This window comes from Denticeps clupeoides, chromosome 12 (assembly GCF_900700375.1).
Source record: "Denticeps clupeoides chromosome 12, fDenClu1.1, whole genome shotgun sequence".
In the NCBI taxonomy this organism is placed as follows: domain Eukaryota; kingdom Metazoa; phylum Chordata; class Actinopteri; order Clupeiformes; family Denticipitidae; genus Denticeps; species Denticeps clupeoides.
The window spans coordinates 12107316-12135177 of record NC_041718.1 but is presented as its reverse complement, the minus strand read 5'-3'; the positions used below and the strand labels follow the sequence as shown (position 1 = coordinate 12135177).

At 42.7% G+C, this 27862-nt stretch overlaps 2 protein-coding genes across 5 annotated transcripts; one reads left to right on the top strand and one right to left on the bottom strand.

The window, feature by feature from the left end:
• Positions 1–1016: 1016 nt before the first annotated feature.
• Positions 1017–21620, top strand: dido1 (death inducer-obliterator 1). Of its 4 annotated transcripts, none has more exons than XM_028998433.1 (17): positions 1017–1134; positions 3954–4036; positions 5400–5515; positions 5858–6806; positions 7579–7930; positions 8966–9169; positions 10356–10581; positions 13064–13610; positions 13700–13859; positions 14011–14127; positions 14511–14621; positions 14964–15135; positions 15281–15737; positions 16188–16341; positions 16439–16528; positions 16620–16815; positions 16925–21620. In XM_028998433.1, the coding sequence occupies exons 3-17, from the start codon at positions 5434–5436 to the stop codon at positions 21046–21048; spliced, it is 7941 nt and encodes a 2646-aa protein (XP_028854266.1). In that variant the 5' UTR covers positions 1017–1134; positions 3954–4036; positions 5400–5433; the 3' UTR covers positions 21049–21620. The 4 variants fall into 4 exon arrangements, with proteins under 4 accessions (XP_028854266.1, XP_028854264.1, XP_028854267.1 ...); XM_028998431.1 differs by having other exon boundaries at positions 14511–14669; XM_028998434.1 differs by lacking the exon at positions 5400–5515 and having other exon boundaries at positions 14511–14669.
• Positions 21621–21847: 227 nt separating this feature from the next.
• On the bottom strand, positions 21848–25166 carry LOC114800935 (opioid growth factor receptor-like protein 1). Its single transcript, XM_028998863.1, has 8 exons — positions 24944–25166; positions 24390–24491; positions 24278–24307; positions 24141–24192; positions 23967–24045; positions 23335–23401; positions 23078–23226; positions 21848–22989 (listed from the first exon to the last, which is right to left on the bottom strand). The coding sequence occupies exons 1-8, from the start codon at positions 25046–25048 to the stop codon at positions 22083–22085; spliced, it is 1491 nt and encodes a 496-aa protein (XP_028854696.1). The 5' UTR covers positions 25049–25166; the 3' UTR covers positions 21848–22082.
• Between the last annotated feature and the right edge of the window lie 2696 nt (positions 25167–27862).

Genomic DNA, 27862 nt, shown 5'->3' with positions numbered 1-27862 from the left:
TCACTGACAGTTGGGGGGGCGGGGTATAGAGAGAGAGAGAGAGAGAGAGAGAGAGAGAGACATGACGGTATAAGCCGCTGGTTTGCGGGTCCTGCAGCATTTTAAATAGTGTCTCGAATCGCAAGTGAACCAGAAGACCCAGGTTCAAATCCCACTTACTACCACTGTATCCCTGAGCAAGTCACTTAATCTGAGTGTCTTGAGGAGACTGTCCCTGTAACTACTGATTGTAAGTCGCTCTGGATAAGGGCGTCTGATAAATGCTGTAAATGTAAACCCTGACATTAAATGTAAGTGGAAACTCGTTAACTGGTTTGTTTTTGGGCCAAGTCAGGAACTATGTTTAAGGAATTGCGTTAATAAACAACGGACACAAGAAATTGTTTTGTTTCTTTTTACTTGACGAGTATCAGGCGCTTTGTGTCTCACTTGGGATTCGATTTATGAAATGGACGAATCTGCAGCCATTAACGTTTGCAGGAAACATAACCACGTGCACGCGCAGGTCACCTCGCCTTCGCGTCACATGACCCTGAATTTCACATTTATTTTTTTTTTACAGTGAATTCATTGCCATTGAAAAACATACACTGAAATTATTTATAGCAAAATTGTACAGCCCAAGAAACAATATTAAAAAAAAAATATGTGTTTGAAATTCAAAGGCTAATAAAATGTCAATATCAAATGGAAAAGGTTTTCTTCCATAGGCCGGGACATCCAGGACATCTGGTGTCACCCTATTTCAGGGGGCATGACTATAATGTAATAATAGGGCATTTGTAGTGTACTGTTACTGTTTTCAGTTCTAGGTATATGGGAGAAAGGGACTTTTTTCGGCAGGCTGAGGACGCACAGAGGAAAAAAAAGTATGTCGCAGAATTCCTTCGGGAAAATGATAGAAGTTCTTACAATTTAATTTTACAAATATGAAAAGACCGTGTCCGTGGAACAACAACAACGTGCAGTTCCACTCCAACCCAGAAAGAGGCGCTGTAGCGCTCACGTAGCCTTCCGCTCGGCCGCCGCCGCTGGCACTAAACTGCAGCCAAGCCGCCCACCACGCGAAGAGAAAATGGAGGGATGACCGACGACGGAGGATTACAGAATTTAAAAAAAAAGCACGCCGAACAAGTGAGTCCCGGGCACCGCGCCGTGCATATCTCGTTTATCGTTCTCGTTGCGCGCACGACGGTGATTGACGGAGCGGGTACGCGCGTCGTTACAAAGTGCCGTTTCGCGCGTACGTGCGACAATAAGCCTCGAGTCGAACGCGGCAGCCGACGAGAGGCGCCATGATGGCGGCCGGGCGCAGCGGCGCGAACCGACCGTCGCGCTTGTTCGGCCTGGCCTCTTTGCAGCCCCGTTTACGCGGTCAGCAGCGCGACGCTCTGCGGACACCGCGGCTGCCCGCGCGCACCGTGCCCACGACGCAAAGCTGGCGGGGCCTTCGGTCGCGGCTGCGTGGCGTTAGCTTGCTAGCCAGCGTTTCAAGGTTAGGCAGTTTTGCTTCGCCCCAACGCGCTCACACTAAAGCGGACCGCTTCCGCACGTGTTGTCGGAGTTGTGCGGTGCGTGTGCAGTCGTACTGGGAGTGTCGGGCAGGCGAACTTAATTTACTGGATGGTAGGGGTGGGGGTTCGCTAGCCGCTAGGCTAACTTGGGCCACGACAGATGTAGCCGTTAGCATCAGCGTCACGGCGGTCCTTTGGCAAGTACTCAGCTACGCGTTCCTGCCGCCCAAACAGCTTCTAATTTCTTCATTAGGATGCGTGGTGTTCTGGTCCAAATTCAAGACACGCTGGGAAGTGTTTGTTTTCCTCCTGCCGAAGCGTGGCGACGCGCGTTAACTAGTTATTTATTAACGGTTGGTTTGAATGCGATTTGAGGGTTAGAGTGAGTGAGTGTAAATCCCTGTGGTTTTATATCTTCTTAAAAGGAGCACATGAGTTGCATTTAGTTTGTTCCGCACTCGGACGTTGTTAATTCGATGCTGTCGATGGACTTCTGCCGTGTGCTTCGTTTTCCTTTACAATGGTCCTTAATGTGTTTTGTCCATCGTGATTTTGGGAACTCAATACAGCAAGATTAAAACTAAATCTTTATGTCGTGATCCCCGTGTCTCCACCTTGTGGTATTAGGGTTCACCCCTAAATCAATTAATTAGTACATCGCGACTGCTGGTTGCATGCTGTTACATTTAAAACAATGTAAATCGTGCCTAATGAACCTGAAACTATTTGTGGCTCGAGAGCAAGAAGGAATTTGTTGTAATGGTTGATCAATATGAGATAACTAGTTATTTTTTTCTAATATAGACTTGTTTTTTGAAATTGCATAATTCAGGTGTTTGCAGGTGGCTTGGTGGTTTATTCTTTGACATAATTGATTTTATTAAATTGCAATATTTGATTATCGGCTACTTTGGTCTTTTTAATCATTTTTTACATGATTTTAATAGCATAAATAGTGGTTGGCCAAGAGGGTAAGGAAGTGGACGCGTAATCGCAAGGTAGCTGGTTTGTATCCGGAACTGCCAAGGAGTCACTGAGTAAAACACCGTACCCAACACCTGCTCCCCAGGCACCAACGTGATTGATTAAATGCAGAGGGCACATTTTGTTGTGTGCACCTTGTGCTTCACTTTCACTTAAAATTTAGTTCACCATTAGGTTTATGACCTGGCTTTGCGATTGACTGAGAGGAATACTGATTGTGACGCGCATGTACAGTACAGGCTAAAACTTTGGACCTTCTCATTTTCTTTTTTTTTTTTTTCATGACCATTTACATTGGTAGATTCTCACTGAAGGCATAAAAACTATGAATGAATGTGGAGTTATGTACTTAACATAAAGTGGAGACCAGGCCTCCACAGTCACCGGACCTGAACCCAATCGAGATGGTTTGGGGTGAGCTGGACTGCAGAGTGAAGGTAAAGGGGCCAACAAGTGCTAAACACCTCTGGGAACTCCTTCAAGACTGTTGGAAAAGCATTTCAGGTGACGACCTCTTGAAGCTCATTGAGAGAATGCCAAGAGTGTGCAAAGCAGTAATCAGAGCAAAGAAACTAGAATATAAAACATGTTTTCAGTTATTTCACTTTTTTTTTTTTTTTTTAAGTATATTACACCACGTGTGTTCATTCTTAGTTTTGATGCCTTCAGTGAGAATCTACCAATGTAAATGATCATGAAAATAAAGAAAACACATTGAAGGAGAAGGTGTGTTCAAACTTTTGGCCTGAACTTTATGTATATCACTTTACTGCACTGTCAGGTTGAGCAGTTGTGGGTGGGCTGATCAGAGATGGCACGATTGCTGAGGTAAATCTGATGTTGGTACCAGCCACATGCAGTGCTTTCTCTCTGATCTTATCTTAGTTGTTCTGACCTAATGATATTACTGCCCATATACACTTTTAAAGCACCATTCTTAGTCAGCTTTTTTGTTTGCTGCCTATTTTTAATCAGCTTGTTGCAAAACTAGGTATTTAAAAAAATGTTTTTAATAAAATTATTTTTTTTTCCCCTCAAAGCTTAGTTCTGCACTTTTGCAATTCATCCATAGTAGAAATCTACGAGCTTGTAAGGGCAATTTTAAATCAGTATTTTACCCAACTTTGCTTTTTTGCTGACTCTTTAATGTTTAATATCTGACTCTCGTCATAATATTCACAAATACTTACAGTGTCAGTGTTGTCTTGAAAAATCATATTGATAATCATTCAGAATAAAAAGCCTAACAAACTGACTTGCTAAGAAGAATGAATGCAAAAATTAAGAAGTTCTTGCTGACCCACTTTATATACTTTTCCTGTTTGTTCAGTGGTGTTTGTAGTTATCAGGTCGAACTGATTGGTTGTTTGGGGTAGTTGTGATGTCATAACAATGCATATGTAATGTACTAGTTGTGATTGGGGATCCTTTTTTTTTTTTTTTTTTATTAAACAGATCCTCTATGTGATGCACTGATGAGTTTTCGTTGGATGAAGTCTTTTCCACTGAAGTAAAAGGCCACCTGCCAACAAGAGCAGGTATGGTCTGCAGTTACGAAATGAACACAAGATCCTCCTGATCCATGGTAGATGGGGAGATGGAGGCATAAAGAAGTGCATGCTGACTCTCAGTATAACAAGCATACCGTGGTCTGTGAAAATACAGCTGCTCTGAACTGCAGTAGCAAGTTTAATGGTCACACTGAGAGCACAGTGATTGATTAATTTAGTCTCTGGTCACTGCTGCATTGAATAATTCTAGTCAGTGACTGACTTAAACCAGTCATGTAAAAGGACAGCACAGGTTGTCTTTGGCAATATTAAGTAGTTTTTTTATGATTAGTTGTCTTCTGGAATTTTTTTTTTTTGCATTTTGTTTTTGCTTGTTGAAATAAAAAGCAATAAAAAGGTACAAAACCAATCCATCATGCCAAAGTTAATTCATATAACTCACTTTATGTAAACAATGGGACAACAATGAAGAAAGGTGTTTTTAAAAAAAAAAAAAAATTGCAGCATATGAAACAGAAGTTAATTCAAATGATGTTTGGAATGGTGGCTGTAAGATGTTCTTAAGTCTAGTTGGTGCATTTGATCAATCTGCTCTACAGTAACATCTAGAGACCTGATAGGTGTGTCAAAAAAGACTGAAAAAGATTCTTTGTGAATTTTTAAATCTGTATGAAATGTTTGCCTGATCACATCCTAAAAACCTTTTAAAGGTCCCTTGACATGAAAATGTCACTTTTTGAGATTATTTAACAATAATTAGAGTTCTATTAGCCTGTCCTGCAGGCAATAGGAGTACTTTAACCATTCTTCTTCGCTGTTCAGATCGGCAGCTCAGATAGTCGGATCTTTAAATTGTTCCCTTATATTCTCATAAAGAGAAAGGTTACACGACTTCCAAACATTGTGGTTGGTGAATGATGACATAATTTCCACGAATGCCCGCTCTCCTCCTTGTCCTGCCTCTCTTCTCCTCATTTGCATTTAAAGCAACAGACACTGAAATGGTGCATCCTGGGAAAATCTCATTGTGTGACTGGATAAAAGTGGCAGTAATTCTGCACTGTGGCCGTCTTTCAGAAACAGACTTCAGATACAGTAGTAGGGGACCAACAAGACCTATATACAAGCAAAACTAATTAATGTCAGGGGACCTTTTAAAGTGAAGTTGACATACAATTGCGCTTATTCGCAGCCTGAACGATCTAGGATATTTAAAGCTTTAATATTATGGTGTATTTAGATCACTTTTGGTTTTTAATAGTTTAGGTCTAGATGTTGTAAAATATTGTCATCTTGTTATGGGAATGCAGCATCCTTCTAGTTTATGAACTAGAGCACAGGCCTTGTGAGCTTCTCCCAACTGTGTCTTGTACCTCTCTCTCACTTGTAGACATTGTGTTTGAAAGTAGTGAAAGACTCCAGCTATGGAGGAGAGTAAGAGCCCCGAGCTCGCTGTAGATCCCGGGCCTGGGCCCAGCCAAGATCCCGTGGATAGCACCTCTCAAGGTACTTGCGGATCAACGCATTTCCTTCTTGTCTTAGAGGCCCTCTCCATTTGCAGAGCCTTGCTGGGTACATCTGATGCTTTTGCTCTGCCCATCTTTGAAAACCCTTTCTAGGGTTAGCGCTGAGGTGTATAGTAGGAAGTATGGTGCCAATCCTTCTAGATTTTTTTTCCGCATTGCTCTCCCTGCTTGGAATGGCTGATTAATCTTTAATCTGTGGCATTAAATATTAAACACTCCCTTCAATTTCTTTTCAAAATTCTTATTGGTGCACTCCATAAGAAGCTATTTATTTGTGCTTTGTTCATGGATCCTAATCGTTTTGGTTTTGTCCTCACTCCAGCTATATCTGTCACAGAGGAAGATCAACAAATCCTAAAGTGCAAAGACCCGGATGATGAAGCTGCTGAGGAGAAGTTAGAGGACTCTGAGAAACCAGCAAAGGCGGCTGGTGAGTTAAGGAAGACCTGGGGTTTTCGTCAGACCACCATAGCCAAGAGGGAGATGCCTGGAGAAGCTACGCAGGAGAGCCCTGAAAGGCGTGGGGCACCAGTGAGGCGCAGCGGCAGACAGGCAAAGCGCACAGACAAGTTGGAGGAGTTCCTGCTGACAACCAAACGTGGCCGTGGAGGTGGACGCCGCAGCGCGCCTGCCTTCATGGACTGTGGCGACGCTGTGTCTCAGAACCCCACTGATGCTGAGACTGCATCGGAAGCTAGTTTTGATGGCAATGCAGAGGCCAAAAACAAGGCCACATCGCCAGAGAGGAAGACCAGAGGAGGGGGCAGAAAGAAGACAGCTGCCCCAGCAAAGCCTGGAGCCGGTGGCTCTGTGAGTGACGATGGAAGCTCTGAAAATGAGGAGGAGGAGGAGGAAGAGGAGGAGGAGGAGGCCACCGTGGCAAGTGGTGAGACCCAGAAAATTTCTGAAGAGCAGCCAGAGGCCACAGACTATACAGTCGAGGAGCAAGTTGTTGAGCTCCCTGACCCCAAAGAGCAGCCAGATATCAGTAAGGAAGAAGAAAAGCAGCTGCAGGAGCAGGAAAAAGAAGAGAAGGAAGGCAAAGACAAGCCGGTAGTGGAGGCTGCCACTCGCAGGCCTGCCAGAAGCCCTGCCAGAGGCAATAAAGACACCAAGAAAGATGCCAGACCCAAAAGTGGCTTGAAGTCTCGCAAGGCTGAAGATGAGGACGAGGACTATGAGGAATCAGAATCTGAATCCAGCGATTCCGATGATGAGGGCTATGATCCTAATGCACTTTATTGCATCTGTAGACAGAAACACAATAAAAGGTATGCAGTTTTCTTATTAGGTTGTCAGTTTTTGTAATGGTGTAGTCTTGACTACAGTCCTTTTAGATTTCTTTTCAGCATTATTCAGATTTTGGCCGTCCTTTGCCAAATGTATAATCAGGTTATACCCTGAAAGTCAGGGAATTCCTGGAATATCAGGGACATTTCCAGACAGAAAAAGTCAGGGAATTTTCTTAATAGGGTATAGTGCATTAGCCAAAACCTGATATGTATACATCTTTATTCTCAGGCAGTGTTTTTTGTTTGTTGAAAATGAAGAATTTAAGGACTGGCTCAGCCAAAGTGATTAAATAAAACATGCATGTAGAGTATGCCCGAGATGCATTCTGCAGGTTTCTGGTCACTTTTATGCTCTCTTGTGTAAGATTTTATAAAATAGCACCAAAGTGCCATAATAGTCTTGAACGATTTGAGATCTGTGACCATAGCACATCAAGTGCCTAAACTCACCAGTCACATGACCTTGAGTGTATTATTGTGATTTATTGCAGTTTGCTCAGTTATTTATTTAAAAGTTTTTGGGACATTAATCTGTAGATTTAGCTTCGAAGATTAAATCACTGATCCATATGTTTCTAAGCAGTGCTGTGTAGGCACCAGCTGATTGTTTTGATATATAATCTAATAAGCCACAGTGATGTGAAAAGAGATGAATCAGACTGAAATTGTGAGAGGCTATTTCCAGGATTGCTCTCAGCCAATCAGAATGCTAGGAAGGTATGTTAACACTAATCCGAATTTGTATCCTCAGGTTCATGATCTGCTGTGACCGTTGTGAAGAGTGGTTCCATGGTGATTGTGTAGGCATCACCGAGGCCCGTGGACGACTGATGGAGCGGAATGGGGAAGACTACATCTGCCCCAAATGCAATGGCCAGAAGGGCCAGGTTACCAGACCCACTGCAACAAGCACAACTCCATCAGAAAATGGGAAGCGAAGTGCACCAGTCACACGGAAAAGTGAACCAAGCCCAGCAGTCACTGTGCCTACGGCATCCTCTGCTGAAGTGGAGGACAAAACCAGTGAGGATCTTGGAATTAAAGGCAGAATAGAGAAAGCCACCAACCCCAGTGGGAAAAAGAAAATAAAGATTTTCCAACCGGTATGTTTGTTCCTGCTAACGTGTATGGTACTTCACAGGTACTTATTCTGGTGCCCCTGGTATCTAAGGATTTAAAATATAATGGCAATACTATGCCAGTACCGTTGTAAAATCTGTATTTAAACGTGTTTTAGTAACAAGCTTTTGGTGTATGAAGATTTTTAGTCAATTTTTATGTAATGCAATTCTATTTTCTAGTCAATGTAGTACAAGTACATAGAACAGTCAAAGTAAAATTTTTCTTTGTCAAACTCATTTCACAATTGAAACAAGGTTATCTTATTATACTATTGTTACCTTATAGACTCAATAATACTCTACATCTATTCCAGTGGCCCCATTTCTCCCCATGTACTTCGTTGTTAAAAAAAAAAAAAAAGTTTTTTGATATATAAATAATACAGACTGGGATTGAGGATGTTAACTCATCTATACGACCAAATGGGAGACACAGGAAACAGAAATACTTCATAATAACAACAATGCAATTAACAAGGGGACATAATTATCTTGTTTTAGTCACCAAAATGATGTTTCATTATAATATATTTTGTGAACCACATTTAGTTTTTTTATTATTCGACAATATTACATGATACATTTTGTTATTGTCACATGACTATATTGTCCCATGACTCACACATTTACCTTGTGTCTCTTCTGTTCTCCGTCACATCATAACGATGAACACAGACTATAGACTTTGGCAGCATTATTGTGGCTTCCTTTGTGTTTTGTGCCTTTCCCCTACATATGTCCTATTGGTGAAAATCAGTTGTATATTTTATTTTTTATAACTATTACTACGATTAATTACTGATAAGTACTTTAGTTTTCTTTTTGCCATTATCTCCAAATCTAGTTTGACCAATTTGACTGACACGTTTTATTCTTTAGATATGAATGTGTTTTGCATCACTCTTATAAGTACATCGTACATCTTAAATCATAAGGAAATGATTACTGTTACATAGCAACCTTGAGACACAATTTACTGCTGCCATGTCTGCATCTGATAGAAGTGAGTTTCTGCAGGCTGTGGGTGCATCTTCTCTACCCAAATGCATCGGTCCTGGCTGTGATAGGAACGCCCTGCCCGATTCAGTCTACTGTGGCAACGACTGCATCCTGAGACATGCTGCAGCAGCCATGAAGTCCATCACTGACGTCAAGGAACCCATACAGAAAGACAAATCTAAGCCCAAAGGCATGAAGAAAACAACTGGGTCCAGTCTCCAGGTATTTTCAGGAAGGCTTGGCGCTTTTCTTAAAGGTCCCCAATTATGGAAATTTAACTTTGTGAGATTAACGTTATAGACTGGCCCAGGGAACTAGTAATAGTCTTGCAGGGGCTAGCAATGGTGATATGTATAAAGAGTGCTTTGCTTATTCTGTTTTGCTGTTCAGAGAGCGCCAGCTAAGACTGTGATCTGTAATGTCGTCATAAGGGAAATGTTACCTCATACTTTGTCCACCCAAAAAATTTCTGACCCCTCCCCTAAAAGTAACTACAGACCATCATGGCTTCCAATTATGCATAGCATTGCAGTCACTCAGTGATGGGATGTAAAAATAAAATTTATTGTTCCGCCACACAAGAAACGATGGGTGATTTATTTTATAGAATAATGCAGACACAACTTCCTGTTTGCACCAAACATTGTGGTTGGTGAATGGTGTTGATGCCCGCTCGCTTCAATAGGCCGCTCTCCTCCTCATCACGCCTCTCTCCTACTTATTAGGATTTAAAGCTGCACACACCAAAACAGCATGTCCTGGGGAAATCTTGTTGTGGGACTGGCTAAAAGTGGCACTTTACATTGCCTGTACAATCACATTTGTATATTGAAAATCCATTTTAAATGGTTAATGTAACTTACATGTTTTTCACATAAACAAAAGGACTAAATAGTCTAGTGGGCATAATTGGATTTTAACATGTAATTTTTTTTAACTGCATAATGTTTTTATGGGAGAAAATGCTTGTGGTGCTGCTTATATTCAGACTTCTTTGCTCTTAGGAACAAGCGAGTTTGGAATTGCAAGCCTTCTTATTGTCAATATTCCATGAATAGCAAAGTTTCTCATTTACTCGGTAACTATATCTGTAGTGGTGCAGCAGATCTGCAGTACTGGGGTCTAACTGAATAAAAAGTGCCATGTTCTTCACTCCTGCTCCTGGAGTGTTTCTAAATGTTTTTATAACGAAGGCACATTGGCTTTCTGACCGGTTGTATGGTACTCTTTTCTGGTAGGTTTTACGCCAGAAGCAGATTTGAGAAGTACTGGGTCATTTTGTAGAGTGCCACAAGCTATAGTCTTCACCTTTTATGTTTCACATTCTGATTGAATTAGTCACTCTGTTGCTTAACTTGCTTTTGATCAGTAATAGTTTCCTATCTCTGGTATGTCTGCATTTGTGTAGAAGAGTTCGTTTGACAAGAGGACCGGCACAAAGTCTGCAGAGTCGCCCGTCAAAGCAGAAGAGGACGGCGAGTCGGAGAGTGAGCCAGATGAAGATGATGAAGATGAGCATGCCGAGGAACACCCACCACCCCCAGCCATGTCTTCCTGGTCCAGCGACCATAATTACAATGCAGTAACGCCAGAAAAGACTGCCCCCATTGCACCATCAGTGTTAAACAAAACGTGTATGTATCTCTTTGAAGGTCTTCCACATCTAAAAACCTTTCTGTACTCTTATTAGCCTAGTTTCAGGTTCAACGAGCATTTAAGACCCTGATTGTTTTTTTAAGGAGGTGAAAGGGCTGATATCCTCGGTTCTGACTGGTTCTGAACACTTAAAGTATTTATTTATCTAGATCCTGAAATGTGAAATCTCAAGCAATATTTGAAGGTCATTGGAAATGGCCTAGATTGTGATTTTTTTCAGTGTTGTGAACTGTATGGCTGTGCCATGCTGTTAGAATCACTGTATAAATACCTCATTCAGGTATGCAGTACTGTGGTAAGTATTGCAAAAAAAAAAAAAAAAAAAGTAGAGCTTTTTTTATAAATATATATTAAACTCTGGGTATTTATACTGTGAGAGGCTGCTATATTTAGGGCTCTGTATCCAATGGAGCCATTGAAGTAACACTTAGAGCTCAGATTATGGGTTCTAATGAGCACAAAATGTTTGAAACTGAAGTGCAATGAAATCTGTTCTTTTGGATGTTCTTGCATCCTTTTTGACTGGACCAAGTGCAGATGTTTTTCTTCCCTACACTGTTGTGCTCAGTACAGCACTTCTACTATGAATGTTCGCTGCATCATCTGCTTGAAGGTAGGTTTCAGTGGTTTCTTTTCACTATGAATAGAGCACCACTTTCTCTCCCATATTGCACATCTGAGGTCTTATGGCAGATGTCTGCACAGTAATACAGCCATTAATCATGTGGCTAACAATGTTTTTTCTATATATATATATATATGTGATTCCAAAATTGCATGCCATTCATTATCAGCACATGTTTTGGAGAAAAATTGGCTTCCAAAAATAATAATAATAATAATAAAGTGGTTACAGATCATATTCATTCTGTGATTGGATTTTGAGACCGCTGTTGTTGGCTACCTCTGGATGTCCTGCCTGGCTGTGTTCTGATGTGTCCGTCGAGCATCTCTTGAATGCTGCAAATGAGCGGCCCCAGAGCAGCGGGGGAAGGAGGCAGTGGCTGTCAGCAGAGGGGACCAGCACAATTTTCCAGGGTGACGTGCAGAAGAGAGAAGAATGGAAGACAAAAAAAAAAAAAAAAGATTGTCACATGAATACATACAGTTTATGGAAGCTGATTATTTGGCCCTTAAATTTGCTGCACACAGAGGTTTTTAGTGCAAATCTGGTGATATTACGATATTTAAAGCAGAGAGTTTTTAAACATTAATGTCTTATAACTGCATATTGGATACCACGGAGTAGTAGGAAACAAGCATGGCTTTTCTAGCACACTATTATGAAATTTGGACAATTAAGAAGTTGATCTGCTATAAATTGCCTTGAGTAAAATTTTCATTTAAAGAATTAACTTCTGCCACTCAAAATGAGGTTTTCATTTTTATGTAATAGAGCAGGGCTTACCTTTCTGCTGATAAGGGCTCCTTGGAGGGCTCCATTGTCATGAAGACAATAACTACATTTGTTTGTGTGTTTTATTTATACAAGTGCCTGTTCTTGGTTATGAACAACTGATTTATTAGCAGTCAATCATAAGCTAGTCTATGAAATGAGGGAGCCACTTCAGTGAAAGTCATACTTGAAGGGTCTCTGCAATTGCTGTTCATGTTCTGTGCTACAGCTGCTTATACTGCTGACTGATGCAGTGCACAACTTTGTATGCATTTATAGGTTCATTATCACTAATACTTTAAATGAGGCCTATATATTTGGAATAAACCAGGTTGTGCTGGTAAGGGGTGAGTTGCAAAAATTCATTTTATTTCAGGTTAGGACATGACAGGTTAGGTCTGATTCTTAAAATAAGTGTATGATTGGCTTAAGCGATGTGACATGGACGGACGGTACTATACGGTGCATTATACACTGCTACAGCATGTTAATCACGGATTGGTCTGGTCTTGTTAATTAGAGCATTTCTTCAACCCATTTAGTCCATCTCTTGCAATGAGCAAATATTTCTGTTTTTCCCAATACATATATGTCTACATTAACAAAACTATTGGTAAGCACTGGAGCTCTTCCCATGGCTGCTTTATAAGTTATGTGCATTCATGCACTTCAACTTGGTGACCCTTGACTTGGTGGTGCTGGAAAGCTCTTCTCTGTTTAAATTTCAGCACCTCTGAATCATGATGGCTGCCATTTATTTGTAAACTTCAATTGCTTTTTTCTCAATAAAATACTTAAGGTGTTATGATGTCTTTCTTTTGTTGATCCCTCACCATATGTCTACCTGAATGCAGTAAAGGCAACATAGAAATGTTTGGTCTGTTCAATGTAAGTTTTTTGGACTGCCTTTCTGATGATTTGTTTGAAGATATGTGAAAGTATTGCAAAACTGGTGTACAAAATGCAATCAATTATTGTGGTGCAGTCAATGTATGTGTATTAATGATCAAGCTTTAATAGATTTCTCACATTGAGGTTTCCTGCTCTTTTTATTTTCTCAACAGCTTCTAAAGAAGAGGGCAAAGAGAGTGAGGAAGAGTCGAGTGAGAAGGATCCAGTACCCAATGAGAAGAAGTCTGCGCCACCCTCTGTCCCTAAAGGAGGCAAGAAGTCTGTAGGTTCCAAGGGACCTAAGGCCATCACCCGGAGTAAAGCTGCAGCTCCTGTACCGAACTCAGGCAAAGAATCCAAGAAGCAAGTCCTGCCTCCCAGCAAGGCCGTCAAATCTAAAAAGCCAGTGCCCACTCCTCCTCCTCCTCCCATACCTGTACATTCAGTTCCTTCTGCACCACGGCATCATGCCACAGGTGCCCTGCGGGTGACGAAGACCACCTTCACCATCCCAAAGAAACAACCACAGGCCCAGCAGAAGGACCAGTCTGCACCTTCACCCAGGACCCTGCCTTCACCTGTATCTTCTACCCCACCCAGCCAGCCCTCAGTGTCCCGACCTGCACAGCCCCCAGCTCCAGCTGCTTCACCCCTGCCACCACCCAATAACCAGATGAGACAGAATATCCGCCGCTCTCTCACAGACATCCTGTATAAAAGGTGAAGAAACTTGGATTTTAATGGTGATGAAGCAGCTATGCACAATGCACGTATATGAACCATCTCATGGTCTCTTTGTTTCACTGCAGGGTGAGTGACAGTGATGACTTGTCAATGTCTGAGAACGAGGTCAGCAGACTTGCTGTCAGCATTGAAAAGGAGATGTTCAACCTTTACATGAGCACTGACAGCAAGTACAAGAACAAATACAGATCCCTCATGTTCAACCTGAAGGACCCGAAGAACAAGGTCAGCTTTTTACCTGTTCCTTTCCCAAAGATTAATATTTAGTGTTATGGGGTTATTTTCTTCATAAAATGTATTTTGTTTTGTCTGGCCTCATGCTTTAGTTTGAACCTGAATGTGAGTTGTTTTTTTTTTTTTTTTTTTACTTCCTTAGGGCCTGTTCTACAGGGTGGTTGGTGGGGAGGTCAGTCCATTTAGACTGGTTAGACTGAGTGCTGAGGAGCTCTTGTCCAAAGAGGTGTCGGGCTGGAGAAAGATGGAGAACACTGAGGTATGTTTGTCCTGAATGGTGCAAGATGGGTACTTTTGGGTACTTTTTTTTTTTTTTTTTTCTTGGTTTTGTTTTTAAACATTAGTTCTTTGGGTTATAGTAGCCTAGTGGGTAAAACACTCACCTATGAAACCAGAAGTCCACAAATTTACAGGTTCAACCCCCACTTACTACAATTGTGTCGCTGAGCAAGACACTTAACCCTGAGTTGCTCCAGGTTCCTGTAACTACTGATTGTTAATCGCTCTAGATGAGGTCGCCTGATAATTGCTGTAAATGTTCACAAATGTTCTTTGTCACTGTATGTATTATAAAAAAGAATGTATATTCCTAAATTTTCATGGAATTGCTTCATCTTTTTATTAAATCTCTTGTCTCCCCAGGTCCTGGAGCCATTTAAGAGCCCGGCAGGACAGGCCAAGGCAGGTCCTAAGCAGGATTTAGCACCCCCCGATGTGGACATGGAGGAGTCTCCTCCCATGTCTGATGGAGATGTATGTATCCCTGCCTCCTCTACATCTACTCGCTTGGCTTCTTTGGGAGTAAGTGGTTGCTTCCTCTTTCCTTTCCTTCATTTTCATTGTTCAGCTGGTATCTTCTTCCCTTGATCTTATTTCTTGGCTCTCTTCACATAACTTCTGTGTATTTCTTCAAAGGACCATGTCCTCTTAACATCTGGCCTTTGTTCTGCCTGCAGTTTTCGGTGAACTCTGTTCCTTGGCCTGTAGCTATTTCAGCGGAGGAGATGGAAAGATTATTTGTCCCTCATGTACTACTTTGTGACACCTGAACCCCAATGTTAAGATCTGCATTTTCGTGTCTGTCTCTTGTTTAAGGAGCAAGAGGAGGACCGCCCGACCGCTGCCTCGGCCTCTGGAACTACATCAGTATCTAATACAGCCTCAAAAACCAGCAGCACGATGCCTGACTTCTTCAGCAGCATGCTGCAAGACACCACTGCTGAGCACAGGGCTCATCTGTTTGACCTCAACTGCAAGATTTGCACGGGTATTGAATTCATATTCTTTGGGCAATTGGGCTATGTTATCAATACCAACATGATTACCACCCATTCTCTAAATGTATTGACAGTATTTTCAATACAATTCAATACAAAATCTGCCAGTTGTTTCAAGTTTAATTTCTTTTTCAGGTCAGAAATCTGCTGATGAGGAACCTGCTCCAAAAAAGCCAAAACTGTCTATCCCTAAAAAACCTGAGGTCAAGGCAAAGCTGGACTCAAGGCCCCAGAAACCTTTGGAGAGTGATGGACCAATCCCACAGTCTAGTAGTACCACCCCTGTGCCTGATGTCCTGGCTTCCACAGAGGACATCAGCAGTGTTCGCACACCTCCTCAGGCTTCAGTACCACCTGCTTTACCAGCAGTGTCCTCTGTCACAATCACACGCAGAGACCCACGCACTGCAGTACACCGGTCCACAGTCACAGTCACAAAATCAGTGCCTGACGTTACTGGTTCTGGTGCTGTAGACCCCCCAGTGGTGGACAGCAAAGTTTTTTTGCCCACAACTGCTATTGCTCCAGCGCCTGTCCCCAGACCCGTGCAGAAAACATCTTCACAGGACACCCGTACCACGCCTGCAACTAGGTGATTATTTTATAAAGCAAAGCCTCCTTGAAAGCACAAAGATAATTAAATGAAAATTAAGTCAATAAATGGGCTGAAAATTTGTCAAGAGCTCTAAAATAATTCAAATCAAGTATTCAGCAATAGGTTTGCAGTTTCCAATGTTATGATGGTATGTTAGGAATGTAAGATTGACATTATTAATATTGTGGATGTAAACTTCAATGCAATTGCTGTATCCATGTTTATGAATTTGTACAAATTAATCAGCCCATTTTTCAGCTTTGTTGCTGTGGAAGTGATGTACAAAATTATGTTTTCTGACCTCTCAGAGGTTTTATTGACCATCTTTGAGATTTTGTGTGTTGCTACAGAGGACAGAGTACACTATACGAATATGCTGTATAAATAAGATATTTTTATAGAGGAAGGTGGTCTGAAATGTAAACAAATGTTTTTTTTTTTTGACAGTGCACCAGAGAACCTTCCCCCTGCAGAAGGTGAAACAGCACTTTTCCTGTCAAGTCAGGAGATGATGTGGAAAGGCTTTATCAACATGCACTCTGTGGCCAAATTTGTCACTAAGGCTTACCTGGTTTCAGGATCTTTTGAGCATCTTAAAGAGGTTGGTGCTTTAATATTCTTTGTCTAATATTAGAGTCTATTTACAAATGTTTATGAATTAATCTGACATTTGATTTGTTCATTAATGTTCATTATAGGATTTGCCAGACACCATTCACATTGGTGGAAGAATTTCCCCACATACTGTGTGGGACTATGTTGGAAAACTGAAGACATCATTGTCTAAAGTATGGATGAGTTTAGAATATCTTGATAAATATCTATATTGTAAAACGCTCTTAAAAATATCCTGATATCATTTATCTCTTGTCATTCCAGGAGCTGTGTCTTATCCGTTTCCACCCAGCAACTGAAGAAGAGGAGGTGGCGTACGTGTCTTTGTTTTCTTATTTCAGCAGCCGCAAACGTTTTGGTGTGGTCGCTAATAACAACCGACGCATTAAAGACCTCTACCTCATCCCCTTGAGTTCCAAAGACCCCCTGCCCTCCAAACTCTTACCTTTTGAGGGACCTGGTAAGCATGTCCAAAATGACAGTTGGCATGGGAGGAAAATAGCTAATTGATAAAGATTAAAATTTTAAAAATGTTTGAGTTTCTAAATTGTTTTACATTGAACATGCAGGACTGGAGCCAGCTCGACCCAATCTTCTTCTTGGACTTCTGATTTGCCAGAAAGATAAGAAGAGACCTGGTGCCCCTATTGAGGGTGAAGAGAAGCGTTCTAAAACGAGTAGAGATGATGAAACTGGTCTTCCGAAACCTGTCTCTTTGAAAGCTGACATCAAACATGATAAACCCATACGGCATAGTCAGGATGTCGTCATTAGCACAACACCTCCAGGGTCTCCACCACTAACCAGCAATTCTGAGTCTGCTCCAAACTCCATTCCCATTCCAAATGTGTTGTCCCTCCTGTCTTCTGTAACTGCCTCTACTGCAGCCAATATAGTGAAGGATACTGCAATTCCCTCCAGCACCACATCTTCCACTCCACTCCAGACCATACTCAACACATTATTTGGTAAGAAGAAGCCAGACTCTGATATTTCAGTGGCCAATTTGGAAAAGGGAGCTTTTGAAATCAGTATGCCTGCAGCACCCCTGCTGGACCCTATTGTTCAACAGTTTGGCCAGGTTTTAAAGGACAAACCAGCAGAGGCATGTGAAGATGATCGGCCATATGACCCAGAGGAAGAATATGATCCAAGTATAGCTTATCGAACTGAAAAGATTCCTGAAATTCCAAAGCAAACTGAGGCAGTTGTGCTACCTGAAGCTGAAGTCACAACTGTGGATGATGTAGAATATGATCCAGAAGATGAGTCCATTTTTGATGAAGTACGGACTGATGTACCAGGGCAGTCAAAGGCCACTCCTGGGTCTAGCACAATACTTGTGGAACAACAGAAATTTGATGAGCAAAAACATCACCTGGAGGACCAGGAGGATTCAAGGTCTTCAGGCATTTTGATTCCAGAGGCTTTGATTACTCAGCCTGCGAAAGCCCTGCTAGTCAACAGCCAATTACTCCAACTTGGTAAAAAAGTGGAGGAGTTGGTGTCAAAATCTTCAGTAGCTCCAATTATTAACCAAAGACGAGACCCTAGACAAAGCCGTGACCCCAGGCAAGCTGCAACTGGTAGAAGGCAAACATCAGAATCATCTGAGAAAGATGAAGCTCCTGATACAGTGTCTGAGCCTGCACCAGCTCCATCCTCCTCCAATGTAACTTCTGCTACTGCTGCAAATTCTTCTGAAACACTACAATCCCTGACCACTGACACACAATCAGAAATACTGCAGATCAAGGAGGAGATTCAAACTAAATCATTACCTTTCCTTGAGAATGAGAATACAGAAGTTGCCATTCCCTTATTAGGTGAAACAATTGAGCCTGAAATGGTGGAAGACTACATGCCTGAAGAACCAATACCCATTGAGGCAACACCTATTGAACATGTAACAGAGAACAGTTTTAGTGTGTGGCCAAATTCTGCAGCTATTTTAAAATCTGAGTCATCATCTAGTGTTGAACAAAAAGAGGACTGTACTTCACTGTATTCTCCACCATCTTCTGATGCCACATTATCCCAGTCTGGGCTTACTGGTTTGTCTCAAAGTGTTGACAATTGCAGCACCTCCAGTTCAGGCTCCCACACCAGGCACAGGTCCCATATGCCCATTCCTAGCACTCAAGCTGACTATAGGAGTCCTCAAGAATTACCGCCTCCCGTGTCTTTCCAACCTCCGGTTGGACCACCTCCTATACTTGGGATGGCTCCAGTGCAGGGCCCACCACCAATTCATGTCCCACCTCCAATGGCAGGACATCCTCCATCACTTCAAGGACCCCCTCCAATGCAAGGCCCTCCCCCAATACAAGCACCACTACCAATGCAGGCCCCTCTCCCTTTACATGGTGAAGGGGATAAATCTCCATTTGGACCCCCAGGACAATATCCACCCTTCCAGAATCAGTGGGGTACCCCCCAACAATATGATTGCCCCAGAGGACCACCACCAGCAATGATGGGACCAAGAGGACCCCTTCCTCCTTTTCCACCAGTGGGAGGTCCACCAAGAGGTCCACCACCTCAGATGTTTGATGGCAGCATGAGTTCTCTGCCTCCACAGCACATGGGACAAAGAGGGCCTCCTCCAGGACAGTATATGGAGGGCCCTCCACTTCCTTCATTTGATGGACAGGCTAGCATGATGCAACCCAGATTCAGCGGGCCCCCCCCACCATTTAACTTTGCAGGACCCAGAGGACCACCCCCACCATTTCCAGGGCCACCCCCAGGACACTTTGATAACAGAGCACCACCTCCAACACATTTTTCTGGGCCAAGAGGTCCACTTCCCACCCATCATGTTGGAGATCATGTCACTTCAAACCCTATGATGGATATTAAGAGAGGTCCAGGGGATCAGTATGACAAAAGTGGTGGAGTGTTTCAAGGAATGGAACAGCGTCAAGGACAAACACCTCCTCCTATTTACAGGGATGTCCAGGCCACCTCACAGGTCCCTCAATTCAGAGGACCCCCACCAAACCTGTATGATGGTCGTAGGGGGCCTCCTCCTCCGGAAATGGCAGGACAACGATTTCCTCCGCCAAGTCAATTTCGGGGTTCCAGAGCACCCTCACCACCACTCAGAGGCGCTTTTGAGGAACAGAGAGGGCCTCCTCAAGACTTTTCCAGTCATAGAGGATCAGTTCAACAGTTCAGTGGGCCCCGAGGTCCTCCACCAAGTGGACATTTTAGTGATACTGGTAGCGGAGGGCCATCACGGTATCATTTTGAAAACCTTTCTAGTGATATAAGACCAGTTAGGCACACAGGACCCCTGCTTCCGACTCCAACTGAGGGTCCCATTTCGTTGCCAGTCCGCATGGGCGGCCACAGCCCCGAGTCTCATCGTGAGGATCACTGGAGAAGACATTCTCCTGAAATGAGGAGGAGGAGCAGCTCAACAAGAGATGACTCTGAGCCCAGAGAGAGACCAAGCAGGTTTGAAAGCAGCCATCGGGACAGATCAGAGGAGAGGCAACGAGATCTCTCCGAAGATAGAAGAAGGGAGAGAGATCGTGACTCACAGCATGGAAGTAGACCTTGGGACCGGAGTCAAGGGAAGCGCTGGAGTAGGGAGCGGGAGTGGGACCGAGGACGAGATCTGGAGCATGAACGAAGCAGAGGGAGGGAGTTGGATAGACACCGGGAAGGAGATGGAGACAAGAGGAGGGAACGTGACCGAGAGCGAGACCGGGATCGTGAGCGGGACAGAGAGAGGGACCGCGGCAGAGACAGAGAATCTGACCGACGAGACCATGACCGAGATCGAACGAAGAACAGGGACCGAGACCGTGATCGCGACGGAGATCGGGAGCGTGACCGGGACAAAGACCGCGACGGAGATCGGGAGCGTGACCGGGACAGAGACCGTGAACGCGACGGGGATCGGGAGCGTGACCGGGACAGAGACCGTGATCGCGACGGGGATCGGGACCGGGAGCGTGACAGAGACCGTGATCGCGACGGGGATCGGGACCGGGAGCGTGACAGAGACCGTGATCGCGACGGGGATCGGGAGCGTGACCGGGACAGAGACCGTGATCGCGACGGGGACCGGGAGCGTGACAGGGACAGAGACCGTGATCGCGAAGGGGACCGGGAGCGTGACCGGGACAGAGACCGTGATTGCGAAGGGGACCGGGAGCGTGACCGGGACAGAGACCGTGATCGCGACGGGGACCGGGAGCGTGACCGGGACAGAGACCGTAATCGCGACGGGGACCGGGAGCGTGACCGGGACAGAGACCGTGATCGCGACGGGGACCGGGAGCGTGACCGGGACAGAGACCGTGATCGCGACGGGGACCGGGACAGAGACCGTGACCGGGACAGAGACCGTGATCGCGACGGGGACCGGGAGCGTGACCGGGACAGAGACCGTGATCGCGACGGGGATCGGGAGCGTGACCGGGACAGAGACAGAGACCGAAATCGTCGTCGAGATCGATCCAGAAGTAGAGATCGCGATCGTGGCAAAGACCGTGACCGAGGACGTGACCGGGACAGGGAGCGGGACAGAGACCGAGACAGAGAGAAAGAGCGAGACAGACGTGACCGCAGCAGGAGCAAAGACAGAAAAGAGGACAAAAAAGAAATTAAGTCAGAAGCTGCAAAAGACTGTGAGAAATCTGCAGAACCTGATACAGTCTCTGATAAAAATACGTCCTAATTATTTTTTTGTACCACATGATTGTTTTCTTGTTTTCTGTTTCTTAAAACATGAAATATGCCACTGGCTGTGTAACATGTGAGAGGTGATGTGTTGTTTTTTTTTTTTTTTTTTTTTTATATATATATACATGACATACAGATTCAGAGGTGCTCTTTGTTGCTTAAAGGTCCGTTTTCTATCCATTTTCCCTTTTCTTTCACATTTTTATGCATTTTATGACATTTCTAATCTTGACATGAGGTTAGAAAGTTCTGTGAATAACTTGCTATTTGTATGTTTGCCAGTTGAGTAATGTTTTAAAAAGATCTACACCAGACCACTCACCTAAGCATTTGTGTAAATATGTATGTATTTGTACAGGTATGTTTTTAAGTCCCATTCCCCCCAAGTAGAACTCATAAGCCATATAGCTTTAATTGGGTATCCGTGAGTGAGAACACATGTTGGCTGCCTGCTTGAGGTCTGTATGTTTTGCAGTTTCACACTGAACAGTTGTATAAATGCAGTACTGTCCTTAAATGCCAGGTTTTGTTTCAAGCTGGTCAATTAAAACTTTAAAAGCTCTAAAACTTTTTTTTTTTCTTGCTGTCTGATGCATTGTGAGTTTCTTTACTGTGGTTTTATGTATGCAAATAACTATTAACGTGATCACTAGTCATGAAATGTTACAAATTATTTTACCAAAGGTGAAATGCACCTTAAAGATGCTTCCCTGCTTCAGATATTTCATTTGTCAAATGATAAATGGGGAGAATAATTAATACATACCAGTGTAATTTAGATATTTATTTTATTTCCAGTAAAAAATTACACTAAAATTGGTAAGAAAAAAGTGAAAGCATTTTCAAGATTTTTTTTTCTCTGAAGGAAATAACTTTTATTAAAATGTACAAATAACGCAGATAACTGTTTGAAAGTATTTCAATGAAAACACTTATTACACCCACACTTTTGAAAGATTTAAAATCATTTGAAGAGCTTTTACTGTTAATTAAGTCTCTCAGGCCCCCTAGACAGTCTCTTCATCTTTTTTAAAGTTTGTCATTAGTATCATTTTCCTGAAGACCGCGTTCAGCAGATTTCACGTTCTCTGCTTCAGGACCTCTGTTTAAAACCTCGTTCTGTATCTCTCCATCATTACTGCCATGTTGCTCATCTGTCTTTTCAGCCGTCTCAGAATTATTTTGGTCTGTTTCTTCCTCTCCTGTCTCTTGATGTGTTTGATCTGTGTTTTCGAGGACTAACACATCAGAGCTGGCTGTCTGGTTCTCTCTTGTGTTGCTTTCTGAGCTGCTCTGGGAAACGCTATGAACTTCATCTCTGTGATCATTCAACTCTACATTCAGATCAACTGATGCTGCCTGATACTCTGACATGACACTCAAAGGTCCTGGATCCTTTACAGTGGTGACATCTTGATATTCCTGCTCCTCACCATTACTGTTTTCATTCTTACGCTGCTGCTGGGTTGAATGCTCTTTGTTCCCAGTGAACGCTTCCTGGCAAGTTGTCACATCATCATCATTCTCATCATTTCTCCGAGTGCACTTTTCATTTTCTCCCTTTCCCAATGACATTGTCTTGCTACCATTGATTTCTTTTTCCATTTTCTCATTCTCTTGGTTGCTATCCTCTACCTTCTCACCCCCACTATTATGTTTTCTCAGCAGCTTCTTCTGAACGTGCCTTGGGCACCACACAAAATCTTCTTTCGGCTCGAAGTTCATGAACGCAAATTCAATTAGCTCCTTGCGTTCCTCCTTATTGCGGACCGAAAACATGAAGTAGTCAAGAACGCTGGTCTTTACGTTGGGGAGGGTTGCTTTAGTGAGAGTTTCCTCCAGGAAGAAGCGCACCAGAGGTGCCTGGTAGTGCTCCAAACCCAGCGTACCGAGGCACTTCAGGATGCGCGTGATGCGAAGATTATTATGCATGCGCCTACATTAAAAAAAGTGGGGTTTAAAACGGTAACAGTTATGGGCAAACAAGTTCATTAAGTTAAAAAAAAAAAAAAGTGTTAGGTAACCTGTTCAGGTTATCAAATCGCTCTTCCCAGTTCGCTGCACGTTCCACGGCTCCCGATTTCTCGTCGACCAGCTGTATGCCGTAGAAGTCAAGCATGAGCTTGTATGATTTAAGCAGTCTGTCTTTGACTTCCTTTTCTGCCTTAAAACCCTGGGGAGGTGATGCAACTCATTTGTAAAAAAAAAAAAAAATAATAATAATTCTCAATTGTTGTGTGTGTGTGTGTGTGTTGTGAATTATGAATCTTTTTTTACAAACCTGAATCTCATTCTTAGTGAGTTTATGTGAAAGGTAATTCATTCCATATTCCTGAATTGGAAACAGCCTAGTGGGGAATGATTGATTTGTTTACTCATATATTAGAGAAAGCACAATATTTGTGTGCATGTATATATACACACTCACACATATACACTAGGGGTGTGAAAAACTCGGGTGATTTGATTGCGATTATCAATGCATCAATTATTAATGGAGTCTAGCATGCGCAGACTGAACGCTTACCGTTCTTCGGCTCATTCGAGCAAATCAAAGCGTCAGCACCAGCGTTCGGATGATGTCAAATAAACGCTGCATGCAACACTGTCTTTGAGTCAATTTCTGTTGAAATCCTGATTAACGTTAAACAGCGACTGGCATTAAAAACACGTACAGCTTTCAGAGGTCGTTCATTTCGAACGTCGGAGCGCCACTGTACTCAGATCAGGCCGCCACATCACTACCAGCACTACTTTTTAAATTAGAATTTTTATGTTGCCACCAGAAAATCACAGAGCAACGTCATTATGATGTAATCTACTAAATCCTGCACTGCGCTGTATCGATTATGAGATTAATTTCAACACCCCATGTGTATACACATGTATATCCCCCTTCCACCCAAAACCCACCACTGGATGTAGGAGTGGACTCTTTCAAGCTTGTCGTAATCTCGTTCCCATTTTTCATGAAATTCATCTATGTAGACACCTGGAAGGATGGGGGTGATGAGGTGGGATTATTAAATATCATATTAAAGTAGTTTAAAATGTGCCTCATGTTTGTTTTATTTTCTAAATGCTTACAGTCAGGAGAAGAATGGATTTGATTGCGGTAGAATTTTAAGTTGTAGTTTTCCTGAAAAATGGAAGAGGAAAGTGCAACTTGTTGTTGAAACGGTCTTTCAGAACTTATTTCTTAGAGAATGAAAGAAAGCACAAACCAGAGTTTCTTCCTCATCTGAAAACTGTCCCTGAAATGTCAGATGGAAGAATGACGTGAATGCCACAGCAAAATCCTGCCCATCGATACAGTGCTGGAGGGTGCACACTCACGGGATAATCATGTCGATATATCTGCATATCGCGCGCAGCATACATGTTCCTTCTCTTGTGAATCTTCGAGGGTCTTTCTGATCTCCAATCGCTGGACTGGGTCTGCAATGCAATAATAAAAGTGGGACCGATGACTTTGCACATTTAGCATGAATTGATTTATATAAAGCATTTAAGGTGTCTCTTGTACAACACATCTGACGTAATAATTTTTTTCCAGGTCACGGCCAAGATTTATAGGGGCCCTTTTAGTCCAATGTTTCCCCCGAAAATCTTTTACTCCAAATGAGTGTTAATTCTTCTTCACTTTGCTTCATGGCCTAATGATTAAGGTGGTTGATGGATTGGGCAACACTGCATTAGCCTACATCCCAGTAGTAGCCTTTTTAGGGTCCAATTTAGGGTGAATCATTATGACCTTTGACCCCGGTCCTTCGTTTAAGAACCAGGCGCCTGTAAATTTGCCACCACAAGCTCCTGTCTTGTCAGGTGAAGAGACGCATCCGAATACAATATAAGCGCTGCTTCCCCATTTTTCCGTATCTAATGATCACCTCGCCCGAGTCTTCCTCGTCATCCCACGTCGAGTCGTACTGGCGGTCGGAGTCGCCGGCGTCTCCCCGCCGCTTCTCCGAGGCTGACCCGCCGCCGTCGTCCATGCTGTCTCGGTGTCGACGGGGAAATGTTCCCGAGAAGACGGAGCAGAAGCCAAAGCGAAAGCCGGCGCAGAAGTTCCACCTGAACAGAAACCGAAAGTTTTAGTCTGCTGCCAAAAACGAAAGTTCGCCACCCCTCCATTTAGTTACGGGAGTATTTCCCCTCAGGTGCGTTGGTCATTTGGCCAAACTCGTTTTAAACTCTACAAATGTACAATAAAGTGAAAACCAGTTCCTGAGCTCATTAAACGATAGTGATAGGCATGCGGTATTCACTAAATAATGTGTTTGGAATAATAAGGCATGTTCCTCCAAGCAAAATAGATCAGGACCTGTGCGCAGAAGCAGCATTAAAACGTTCCGCTGTCTCTTCATGAAGAAATGTGTCTTTGTTTTTATATATATATATATATATATATATATATATATATATATATATATATTTTTTTTTTCAGTAGATTAGCAGATTTTACAGGTTCTGTGGTGACATTTTTAACAAAGTAGAACCAGGTAGCGAATCCATTAGCTGCGACTTTTGACTCGTCATGTCATGAAAGGAACGAGGGCGCCTGCACTTCCTGTCACTACCGCTAGATGTCAGCGTAAGACAGTAAGTGACAGACGAAGGGACGTCGGACGTTGGTTTAAAATAACCAAGTTAAAATGAGTGTCAGTGTTGATTCATTTAGTGGAGTTAGTTTGAATTTAATGAAGCTTACTTTATTTGTTTTGCAGCTAAGTTTAATGCTGCATACACACTTCCCTTCATAATGAAATGTGATTATTGAAGACAGGCAGTATTAAACAAAAGAAAAATGCTGAGAAGCTTATGTTTAAGGAATTGATTTATTTTATCTGTGGAGTACATGAAGGAAGCTTTGCATTCTGTAATCCTATAGATATAGCTCTTCCTTTCTGGTATTCTTCATGCATGGCTGTCCTAGGTGCTGGAGTCCCAAGCAGATGTGAATTAATGTAAATATTTTGCCCAGAAGTCGAGCCGCACTTTCTCCACAGACAGCCTTGAGCCATGCCCGTAGCTCTCAATTACACACTCAAGCTGACCCTCTCAGACGATGGGTATGAATATTTCAATTTTTTAAATTTTTCTCCAGCAAGCGTTTCACTACTCATGTAATCTCAAAATACAGTTAGCCCTTTTTATCCTGTCTTCATAAAAGTTCCTTCCTGAAACTGTGTTAATAAGTGTTGTGGCATCATAATCTCTGCAGATGGCGGTGTTTTTTTTTACATTATAAATGTTTTAATCTGATTTCAGGTATCATAACTAGACTCTTTAATGCCAGAGGGGATTTAATGCGCTGGACAATCACCCGGCAGAACATTTTACATTTACATTTTACATTTTGAGAAAGTAGTAAACAATGTGTTCAGAGAAAAACTGCCAGTCCGCTGGCTCAGTCCACTTTAGGGAAGTTTTACTTTGCATGTGCATGTGTGGCATTTACATTCATGTGTGTCTTGGAGACTGCAGGCATGGAAGACAAGGCTGTTGAGGTTGTGAGAGATGCCGCTGCCCAGGAGACCCAAAGACAGTGAGAAGGAGCTTTTGAGAGTGAGAAACAGTGCCGCCACAATATCCAGTGGAGAAGCCAACAGTCACACAAATCTTTTCATTCTGAACTTTTCCATCAAACAGGAATGCAATTACTAATTATACTAATGAACCATCAGTGAACAATGTCTCTAATTGATTTGTTTAGGTTAGGAATACTGAGAAATTCTTTCATAAACAACTTAGAAACAACTTAGTAATATCCAAACAAAGTAAATGTAATTTGTTACTGTAAAAAGTTTACTTTACTACTTTCTCAAAAGGCAGTCGTTCCTTTTTTGACCAGAAAGATCAAGACTAAGATGCGGTGCGGCGCACGGTGTCGGAGAAATGCACACGTCCCGTGTGTCCTGTGACGCCTCATAAGAATGAGTATAAGTGCACCTATACAATTACAGCATGTGGCTATTGACCTGCTATAGTCCAGAACATTCATGACCTTCTTTCAGAGATTTTTTTCCAAGTTGTATAAAAGAAGAAGATCTCTTTTACTTTCAAAAATAAGATTTCATCTTACAAGATTTCACCATCTGATCTAAGAAAACACGTAGAAGTGAGATTTAATTCTGATGGAAATTTCTGGTTGCTATTCAACAATGTTGGGGAAACGCAGTTATAATGACGTTGCTTAAAACAAGTCAAAATGAGGCTCAGTAGTGTGTGTGCCTCCATGTGCCTGTATGGCCTCCCAACAAGGATCTCATGAGAATCTCTGCACAAATGCGGAGGTAGCGGTCCTGCTTCTAGGTTGTTGCCCTCCTAAGGCCACCTCCATGTGTCCTCATGTACTGGCCTGTCTCCTGGTAGCGGCTCCATGTTCTGGACTGTTGGAAAATATATATAAGTTATCATGCAATTACCTTTTATTTCCTTTTTGACATTTATATCTCACATGTATTAAACTGTATTATTCTTTTTAATATGCGCACTATATTTAATCTTTAGTCTCTTGGATGAGAAACTGGTGGGCTAAAGGTTGTTTGCAGAACAGAATGACCGCGACTTGATAAGAGGAGGCCTGCAGCCGCAGCGAAGCAAGAAAACAAGAAGACCTTGCGATGGAGCGTCTACCAAGAGACAACCCTACATGCAAATTATAAGCTTATATGGTGTGATCCTGTGATGAATGTACCGCCCTTTATTATATAAAAAGAGCTCAACTGCTTCATGTCATATCTCTCTATTTTATAAATGTTGGATAAGACGGATAACTCTAACATGGACACAGCAAACCTTGCCAC